We start from the raw sequence: 10,739 nt of genomic DNA on the forward strand, positions 1-10,739 counted from the left end.
ACTTTTGGGGTATCACTTAGCTGGCTTGGAATAAATTAATCTTTTCCTCACACAGCCTGTGGAATCATGATGATACATCTTTGTCACCTTTTGTGGAAACAACATGAATCTACTGGAAAATGGCTGCGCACATGCCTGATATCATTTTGTCCCTGCATGGCAGCAGATTTCCACACTTGTCTTGTCTATATTATTGCATTGTTTTCAGCCACAGATTATAGCCCCTAATCTGGAGAGGGTCTTTTCTGATTTATTTTCCTAATCTCTAATGGTATCCTGATGGAATGGTTTCATTTGTATGTCAGGTTGGACCAGTAAAAACACATCTCTAACAATTAATGCCAGTGGAAATCTGCTTACTATGGACTTACACAATGGCATCCCTCGCCGCCGGATGGGCAGGGGTGGATGCCCTGTGGAGTGAGCCCATATGGCGTAACAGTTGGCACATGGACATATAATTTTTTTAGGTCTGGATGGTGCTCTTTGCAATTTTGGAGACCATCGGTTCTTTGAAGATAGCCATGGGAATGGATTTTATTTCTCCACGAGCAGCCTTGTCCATAACTACGATTAACAAGTGATATTTATAAAAGCAGGCAAGTGTTATCTCACTCATGAGCTGTCTGTGGCAGAGTGTCTGCAGACCCTGTGCCTTGGGGCAGGTGTACTGATGTGCAGTGTGTGACTATTTGTCAAGAGCGTGATGCTGATGTGGGTGACTGAGTGGCTCACCACGTCTGCACCTCAGTTAGAAATCTCCCATTTTTGCTTCTTCCAGATTTTAATTCATTCTGTATGGCTGCATAGGAGTCACGTAAACATCATCCTCAGAGCCCAGAGCAAAAATGAAATTGTGAGGGGGAGGGGGCTAGAGTGTTTGTGTGACACACCACACACACACACACACACACACAGAGTGAAAGAGGGAGAGAGAAAAAGAGTGAGAGAGAGGAAGAGAGAGAGTGAGAGAGAGTGAGAGAGAGGGGAAGCTGTGTGTTCGTTTCACCTCCTAATCGGTTTTCCTAGGGGATCTATCATCGACTGCAGTAGAAGAAGCAAATACAAAGAGAGGAAGAAGATAGTAGATTTCAGCACCACTCATCATCTAATATCACACTTTTCAACCTCATACACGTAAGCAAGTCTTTTACGTTCACTTGAAAATCAGGCTGCTGATGAATGCCTGAAGTGCTCAGAAATTAAATCCTATTCATTTTACTTTCAATATGTGAAGTTATGGAGGTATGTAACAATCTTTAAATATTCTTCTATTGTGCGTTTGCTTCCTCAGTGATTATCAGACACAGTCTAATGTGCACTCGGGCTGCTTAAAAGCACGAGTTTTATTTCTGTCGAGAGGCTCATGTTTTGCTGTTGGTGTGCACATGCATCTGTGCATAACTTGAGATTTACTGCCATCTTCAGTCTGTTAATTATCATGTCCCTCCTGTGATCATGTTTAGAACATTAGTGTGTTGTTATGCCTTTGAACAGTAGATTTTTGGGGGGATATTTCATGCACTGAGAGCTCCATGCAGTGAAGGTGATGCCCTTTTCTTCCTGAATGTCAGTGGTCGGTTTAATTGTGCAGATGTAATCTGTGATATTGTGATAGTCACACAATGTTTCAGATTTATTTGAGAGTGGGGAATGGCCATCACACCACAGAGCAGGGAACAGTGTGCCTTTGTTTCATCTCCCTCACTCAACTGACTAAATATTACATATGTGTTAAATGATCTGCTACTCCACTGCACAAACGCTGCGACTTTACCCAACCCATTCTCTTCCATTCTAGCAAAAGAAAAAAAAAAAAATGTCTTTGAACTACAGAGTTGCTTTCTGTGCCCTACTCCATATGCATGAATGCAGCAGCTTCCCTTATGATACTGTCTTCCAGAGATAAGATTTTTTTTTTTCCAGCTGAGATAAGAATTTTGACTGAGCATATTAAAGCTTAGGCACACAGAAAAAGCACTCTTCCGGATAAGGATCATGGACATGAATCATTTCTGTAATAATGACTCAAGCATGCCCCACTACTAAACAACTGATTAACTGAGCAATTGTATATTTCTATTGAGACCCAAGCTAGTGTTGCAGCAAAGAGAATTGCCTCATATGATTTTTCCAGACCGATATATAATCTAGGGCAATGGTATTGTGTGAACGATATGGAGACCTGAATTTGAAGTGTGCTCACATGTATGCCATCTGAAAGTAGAACATGCAGAGAGACGGGGCTTTGATGACCTCAGAGAATCTCCTCTTGCCCCAAATTCTATCTCTGAAAGACACCAAGGAAAGAAATGAGAACAGCAGCTGGGAAGCAGACCCGTGGAAACACACGTGCATGATGCCACAGCTAACTCCCCTGGCCCCAGAGTGAATGAGCCAGCGCACACATTTCACAGTTCACAGGCTTTAATGAGCTGCTGCAGCCTGTCCATCATACTGTAGGCTGGACAAGAGCACACCTTAAGAGACCTCACGCCCAGACAGCAGCGCAGCACCCGGCGTCTCCATCCTTATGTGCTGCAGCATCACGCAAACAACAAAATGAGCACCTAATTATTGTTTGTGCTAATTGTAATTTGCTAGGAGTGTATTTTTAGGCACCTTGCTGATTTAGCATATGCTCAGCGAGAGCGGGCTTGTAATAAGGGAAATATGCCATGTGTTGTACTGGTGCTGTTGGGATACTGGAAGTCAAGAGAAATAGGGCACAGATCCAGATGGGGAAGAACAGCCTCATTAAATCGTATTGAGGGAGACAATTGCAATAAAAAAAACTCTAGAGGGATGAAAATGACAAGCAAACTATGGGGATATTCACCTAGTCTTGGGTCAAAAGAAAATGGCTATTGTTCACTCACTGCAAGACGCCATCAATTTAGGAGAGGGAAGGTGACAGCTAATCAAAAGCAATAGGCTGACCCACAGATTGCACCCAGCCTGGTACTCAAGGCTGTGTGCGCTGGCTTGGATCCAATGGCTTTGATGGGCAACTAAATAAATATAATCGTACATCACCTGCTGTTGGCACTTAGCCTATTTAAGCCTTTCCTATGTCTGCCTGAATACTATAAAAACTGCTACTACACGATTTTCCCTTGAGCAACTCACTTGCTCAGCGGTTTCCAAAACTCGTGCACTTTGGTAAAAATGTGTTAAATTAAGGTAGGTCAAAGAAGTTACTTTGAATTCCATTTTTTTTTTTTTTTTTGCTGAGAAGCGCAGCCATGTATTTGTTTGTGACCCCCTTCTTTTACAATCGCAGAAGAAGATCAAGAGATTTTTGTCATCTGATTCAGTGAGAAAGAGCCCTCAGATGTGTGGTTGCCAGGAGACTGCTGTAGGTGGATTATGAAATGCACGGGGAAAGCAGAGGCCAGTCACTTGGCTGGGAGCGTAGTACTGAGTTGTTTGTTTTGGGATGGGAAATGTCAGCGGATGGCAAGGATGGGGGAGGAGGGAACGAGAGAGAAGGGCAGCGAAGAAGCTGGGAGACGATGTGGCCAAATACATGCCTCTTCATGAAAGGTTAATTGGATTCTGTCTGAGGTGTACTCTGCATTCACGGCGTTTTACAGCTTTCCTACGATTTCCACTTTGTAGCTCACTGTGAACACTGTCTAAGGCAATTTAATCTCTCTTATCAGGCGTTGCCATTCTCAAGCACTGTAATTATGCTCCCAGATGACGACCCTCTTTATCTCTTGGTTTGATGACAGATGACAGACATGGACACCCCTCTTGCCACCCCCCGTAATATCCAGATCTGTGAGGTGACCTGCGACTCCTTCCGCATCATGTGGGACATGACACCTGAGGACACTGCCAGGGCCACGCATTTCTTCATAGACCTGAGCCGCAAAGAGAGCCGGGACCCCAACCGCTTTAAACACAGGGTCTGACAACGTTAAACTGCTCTACAAACTCATTCCAGTCTAATTGCCAAATGAAGCATTTATCTGTGTTTCCTCCCACCGATGTGCCCCCTGCTGTCTGCGTTCATGTTCCAGCTTCACATCACTTTGCCTTCTTCTGTTGCCAAAAAATTCCCCCTCGCAAAACATGATCTGATAACATGTCCTCCTCATACGCCCTTTTGGAATAAGAGTGGATTGCTTCAATGAGACAGTGGGGTGTGTTTTGTAGAGGTCTAGCAAGGTCAACAGATGAGCCTAACTGGCTTGTGATAAGTGCATCTGACACAAGCCTGCATTAGTCCCAACTGAGAAAACAGTGGTAGTGCTCTCACAGTCACTTTCAGTGCAGGTAAAATAAGAAAATGTGCATAGTCAACAGCTTCAGGCCACTGACTCACTCTCACATTGTTTCCCCCCAGAATGGGCAAAAACTGACAAGTACAACAACAACACGAGCAGCTGCCATGTTAATTAATTTTACAAGATCAATGCAAGCAAATTAGTGAAATGTGCGGACAAAAGCCATGCTGCAGACTAATGGTGAAAAAAAAAGAGTCAGTTTGTGCTGGGATTTATCTGAACACTCTGTCTGTAGCATTACACTATATTCACAATGATGTACAAGTGCATGTACAAGTGCATGAGGCTCACTTCTCCAAATATTGCTAAAAGGTTCTGAGATGTATCATAAAATAGCCAACAAGAACGCAGTCATGACTATTTTTACATTAAAATGGTTGAATACAGGATTTTGTGATTTCTCTGGCAGCAAAGTAATGTCGTTAGTAGCAATTTAAGCAAAAAAAAAAAAAAAGAAGGGTTTTCATATCAGTAACTATATCGCTGACTATAATTATGGATTATTATCGCCTCAAGTATTCAAAAGCTGAAAACATCTGATGCTGTTATGAAGCCACTGCAGGGGTAGGACTGTATTGTTCTTGAGTGTGAGATGTGTCTGTCTCTGACATACAAAGTGACACAAACAAACTTGCATCAGCAATGTTGCCATGGATATATGGCCCTCTGAGCTTGTAGTAATTAGCTGTGCTTCTTAGAGGCCTTGGCCAAAACAAAGCCACTGATTTGATTAGATGTATCCTAGTTACAGCAGCTTTGGCTCGAAATGGAATATCCTGCTGATCAGACAAAGTTTTATGGAGGAAAATGGCTGTCTTAATCTGCACTTCAATTTTGCTAAATTGTTTTGAACAGAAAATGAAAGACATTCTAAGGCATGGCTGTTATAACCTTGCATTTTGTCCATTTTAGCAAACATCTTGTTGAATATGTTCTGTAGCACATAAATGCACCTTTAGCTGACTGGAGTGAACTGACATCATCTCCTGCCTGTTTTGTCTTCAAGGATGTGCCAACCAAGCTGGTGGCCAAGGCTGTGCCCCTCCCCATGGCAGTGAGGGGACACTGGTTCCTGAGCCCGCGGACAGAGTACTGTGTTGCTGTCCAAACTGCTGTGCGACAGCCAGACGGTGATTACCTGGTGTCAGAGTGGAGCCAGGTGGTGGACTTCTGCACTGGCGGTATGACATATCATGTTTGGCAGCTAATGCAACACTGATAATTTACTCAGTAGACTGTGAGAATAGCCAAAGCAAATTAGGGGACAAAAGGAAAGTTATACAAACTTCTTTTAATGCTCTTCAATGCACAGCAGTGGCACTAGGGAGTTCATTTAAACACAGTGCAGACATAGTGGTTTTTGTTTTGAGTGTATGAGTTGGCATGCATTGTTTTAGATCTGAGATTCCCAGCTCCTTTCCTCCTGTTCTGCATGATGCGCTGCACAATAGAATTACCTCCAGGAATTATTATCAACAATTCCTGTAAACTTTGCAGACTATGCCATGGAGCACCTCCAGCAGCTTCTTGACAAGGCCAAGGTCTCTGCAGGAAGGCTGTTGAAATTCTCTGTATTTTATCGCAACCAGCACCCGGACTACTTCCACCATGTCAGGTTAGTGTTGCTTTTATATCTTTTCGTTGTACATCAAAAGCCATACCACCAGAAATCAACAACAATACTCGTTCCTGTTCCCTCTTGTCTCTTGGATTAGAAATGAATGTGGAGGAGTGATGCGCCCAGCTCTAAAGGACAGCAGCGGGAGCCATGGTTCTCCTATTAATGGCAAACTGCATGGAGTTTTCCTCAGCTGCAACACAGAGTTTGACACAGGCCTGCCTCCCAAGGACTCCCCCTACGGCCCCCTGCGCTTCCAGATCCCTGCTGGGCACCTGCTGAACCCCAACATCTCCCTGTATTTTGCAGACTTCTACTGTATGTACACAGCGTATCACTACGTGGTGCTGGTGCTGGCCCCTGTTGGCTCAGAGGGTGACGGCTTCTGTCGACCCCGGCTCCCAATGCTGGACTTAGCCTCCAACCCCTTCCTGACATACACTGCCCCCGAGAGGCCGGGGGAGGAGCCCCTCTTCTCCCACGCCAGTGATGTCATCCTTGAAGTGCTTTACACAGAGCCTCTCCATCTGGACCAGGGCACTGTGGAGCAGATCAGCGGGCATCACCAGCTCATGAGTCTGACCACAGCCAATGCCAAGAAGGACCCGAGCTGCAAGGTGTGCAACATCAGTGTGGGCCGCTGAGACTGACTGTACGGATGCACAACAGACCCGCAAGTGTGAGTGTGTATCTGTGATGCTGGAAGCCGCTCAGCTGATTGACTCAGAGAAATACAGCGAAATATCCCGTGTCGTTCTGAACACAGCGGTTACAGCCCACCTCATGGGGTGTGTGCATGCTGCTTTCTGTCCTCCTGCCTGCCTGGACTAGAGTAGTGACGATTAAATAAAATGATATTTACCATGTGTTTTACAGAGCTCCATTATCATCATAATCACAGCTGGAAATAAAGGACCATCCATACGTCTTGGACAAAAAGAGTCATTCAGGAGGTAATAGGGTTTAGGCAACAATTTGAGCTTCTTTTTTTTTTTTTTTTTTGTTTGAGTCGTTTGTGCTCTGTGGTGTCTTTACGATTTATTTATTCTCTTGTTTTTTAAACTTTTTTCAGGATATTTTGATTTACATTTTCCCTTTTGATGGTGTGTGTTTATTTTAGATTGCTGCATTACTATGCTATTAGTTTTAAATAACTGATTGTTTCTACTGTACTTATTTTAAATATGTGTGATAACAGCTAAAAATGCAAATGTTATTAGAATGACCTTGTTAAAGTATCATTGAGTCTCAACATGATAGAGGTCACAGTGAATCATGCTCCTGTAAAAACAGTTCTACTCCCTGTGATACTGTTGTTTTTGTAATATAAATTACTGCCAAATGTTTGAGTATTGACACTACATTGTAATTTCACTTTTTAATCTAGTACTTAATGTTACTGCCATCATATTACAACATCTGAGAAACTGATCTTAGAAATAGGAACTTTTTATTATATTATAATAGGAGAAATCAGATCCTTGCATAGCAGTCTTCAACTTTTACTCCAGAAAAAGGTGTGTGCTTTGTGACAATGAAAGCAGGGCCTGAACTTATGAGGGGAGTAATGGGAAAGATTTTGTCACAAAGGCCACTGCAATCAGTCTGTGTATCAAGCGTCAGCTGCATAAACACCAGTGCTAAGCCAAGATTAGCTTATATCCCCCTATGGGTGCTCTATTTTTCCCTGCCTAGTAATCCATGACCTATATGGAGATCCCAAAACTGCCTGAAGTGAAAGGGATCCCCTCTCTGATGCAGCACTGTCCAGAAAGTAGGACACTAATGTATGTTTGATTAACGGTGACTGAGAAGAGACTGAGTGAAGAATAAAAATAATAATAATAATAATAAACAAAACAATGTCATCCAGTTGATAGAGGATATAAATATTACTGAAAATAAATATGTAATTTGAAGACAATGAAATACAGGTGGAAAAAAACAGACACTGCAATTTATGATTTTTTTTTTTTTTTTTTTTTTAAGGAAATGAGGTGCTTACAAAGCTGCCTGCACATTTATGAATATACAAGTAACAAAATACACAGGATAAATACAGAAGTAGTCATTTCAAAATATCATTTCAAACAGATCAAAGCAATGCAACAGTCTCATCTACACTTGGCACTGCTACAATAAATTTGATAAGACATTCTGATGGAAGGACAGGGAGCAGGGATCATGTCTGTTGAAAAGATTATGACCTTTGCCTTGGATTCTTGCCGTGACAGAGATGGGAACTTACGCAGACGGAGATGCTGTAATTTTGTCCGTTATTATTGTCCCAAAAAGGTGTGCTGTGCCCTTCAGGCAAATAGCTTAAACAGAACTCTATGTTCCTCTTGGCATCAAGCACTTTAGGAATGGCAATATCAAATTCAAAGATGTCTGTCTGTGGTCCTCCATAGCGTCTCTGCAAGTACGTACAAGGCACATCTCTGTAGCCCTGCCAGGAGTCAAAGGTGATGCGTACACGAACATCTTTCTGGACGCTGATGTTCCTCACCCGGACGGTACCTTCGAGGGCCTGCTCACTGACACTACAGTTCTCCAGGATAACCATGCTCTCTGCCAGCTTGGCCCGAAAGGCCTGGAAATCTGCAGAGGGCTGTGGGAAGCCCAGTTTAAGCTGTGTTCCCGGGCAGCATGTGCTGACAGTGCAGCTATAACCATCCTCTGTCATGCTTCCCAGCTCCTGGAGGGATGGCAGCGGCTCCAAGTCACAATGTTCCTCTTCCTCAGAAAAGACTCGCACTGCCGTTAGAGACAGTCCTTTAGAGTCAGCAAACACCACATGCTTGTTCTTGATTGGAATCACCTCATCGTCATCATCCATATCATCCAAGAAAAACGGCAGTGGTGGGGTCAGAAGTGTGTGGCTTATCATTTCAGGTGCCGGCTGTTCTGAAACTGAAGGTCGAATGCAAGGTCGCTGGGGCTTCAGAATAGGCACCCAAACGTGAGGACACAATTCTTTGCGTTGGTTCAAGCACAGCCTGACAGCAATCTCCACTAGGCCAGCAGAGTGGGCCATTGACCCAAAGCCAAACATTGGTTGGAGCCTGGAAGAAACAACCAGTATCAATAAATAAAGAGTCATACCCTAGAGATATGTTGAGAATGATTTTGCACACACAAGCATGTCCAGAATATGACTTTCCTCTGTTATGAACAAGCTGCAATTGTGAAGGGTGAATTAAGGAATGATTTAAGGTCACATGATGGAAAATGTGGCGACAATGGATAGAATTTGCCTCAGTCTTTTGATAGTAATACTAGAAAATGCACCCAGCTGCACATAAGTGCTTATGTCAAGCTCTTACGTTGTACTGGTCATTTCCATGCTGGTATTCTGGTGTAGTCAAGAAAATTCTGCCCTAAATGCCAGGTGGGAGTATGATCTGCAAAATAAAAACAAGTTTTCACATGTAGTCAGTATGTGATACACATGACATTTTGTCAAAGTCTGCAGTACACATTTGGATAACATATTAAGGAACAGTTACTGCAGCTTGCTGTACTACCATGCTGCAATAACTTGTGGAAAATGTCTTTAAAAACAGCCCATTTTAGAAGTATTAGTCAGACTGAAAAAAGTCTTACTCACAGTCTCCGAGCAGCACCAACTTGATGTCTGCAGTCTCAGTCATCCCTTTGCCTGCAGGAGAATCTGGCATAACATCCTATTTATACTACCTCAGTAAAGATGTCACCTCATGTACTCCACCCTCTCTGCTCTCCCGACCAATCAGCAGAATATCACGTTTTACTTTCATGCTAAGGGTATAATGTTTCAAACATACCTATAATGCACATACTTAGATAGATATGTATATGTATACACACACACACACACACATATATATATATATATATATGTATGTATGTATGTATATATATGTATGTGTGTGTATATATATATATATGTGTGTATGTATGTATATATATGTGTGTGTGTGTGTGTGTGTGTGTATATATATATATATATGTATATGTATATATATATGTATATGTATATATATATATATATATATATATATATATATATATATATATATATATATATATATGTATATATATATATGTATATATACTAACCTTAAATTATGGCCATATGATGCCACTTCACTGTTGATGGCGGTGAAACTCATGCATGTCTATGTAATTCCATTCTCCCCTGCATTGTGGAAACTATTCCAGTCATCCTGAGCTCTATTCCTGGCCCTGATGACGCACCTGTGGCACTACTGAAACCTGGGATTTGATCCAAATGTCTTGCATGTTGGTTCCTGTCCTGATGGAATCACTATCCCACAAACCCTCTTTGCTGTTTGCCTACTGGCCCTGAGGAATCCCTTATTACGAAACACTCCCAACACGCTGGTCACCTAACCGAGACACCCATTAAAGAGGGCACTTTATTCCCATGAGTATGTGACTCAAAAGTTATTGGTGTAGTGCATGTCAATCACTTCAAAGTGGTGTAAACACTGGGTCACATACATGTAATGTAATATGAACAGGGTTGGCACACCCAGTTGGACACTCAGTCCCAAGGACTTTTAAATCAATGTCAAGGATGCAAACCTGCCATGTTGGGTTCAAGACATGCGATTAGACATAATTAGATATCACAGACACTTCATTTTTTATTCATTATCTTGTTTATTAATAAACCATGGTGAAATGACCCAATTTCCCCTCTGGGATCAATAAAGCATTTCAGTAAGGTCTTTCTGATTCCGAAATCATTCATTTGAATGGTGTAGCTGTCGACAAATATCCATCACAGGATTTTCTTCAGGATTTGAGCAGGAGTGCAG

General features: G+C 42.4%; 2 protein-coding genes across 3 annotated transcripts; one reads left to right on the forward strand and one right to left on the reverse strand.

Annotated features, from left to right (window-relative positions):
- The first annotated feature begins 994 nt into the window (after positions 1-994).
- phyhip (phytanoyl-CoA 2-hydroxylase interacting protein) lies at positions 995-6,656 on the forward strand. Its single transcript, XM_030060991.1, has 5 exons — positions 995-1,137; positions 3,738-3,914; positions 5,302-5,476; positions 5,793-5,910; positions 6,011-6,656. The coding sequence occupies exons 2-5, from the start codon at positions 3,738-3,740 to the stop codon at positions 6,555-6,557; spliced, it is 1,017 nt and encodes a 338-aa protein (XP_029916851.1). The 5' UTR covers positions 995-1,137; the 3' UTR covers positions 6,558-6,656.
- Positions 2,692-9,697, reverse strand: ppp1r3c2b (protein phosphatase 1 regulatory subunit 3C2, duplicate b). Of its 2 annotated transcripts, XM_030060993.1 has the most exons (4): positions 9,524-9,697; positions 9,240-9,317; positions 8,146-8,978; positions 2,692-2,797 (listed from the first exon to the last, which is right to left on the reverse strand). In XM_030060993.1, coding segments are annotated over exons 2-4 (855 nt in total). In that variant the 5' UTR covers positions 9,260-9,317; positions 9,524-9,697; the 3' UTR covers positions 2,692-2,795. The 2 variants fall into 2 exon arrangements, with proteins under 2 accessions (XP_029916853.1, XP_029916852.1); XM_030060992.1 differs by lacking the exon at positions 2,692-2,797 and having other exon boundaries at positions 8,044-8,978.
- Positions 9,698-10,739: the final 1,042 nt, after the last annotated feature.

The sequence above is a fragment of the Myripristis murdjan genome, chromosome 9, assembly GCF_902150065.1.
Source record: "Myripristis murdjan chromosome 9, fMyrMur1.1, whole genome shotgun sequence".
Classification (NCBI taxonomy): Eukaryota; Metazoa; Chordata; class Actinopteri; order Holocentriformes; family Holocentridae; genus Myripristis; species Myripristis murdjan.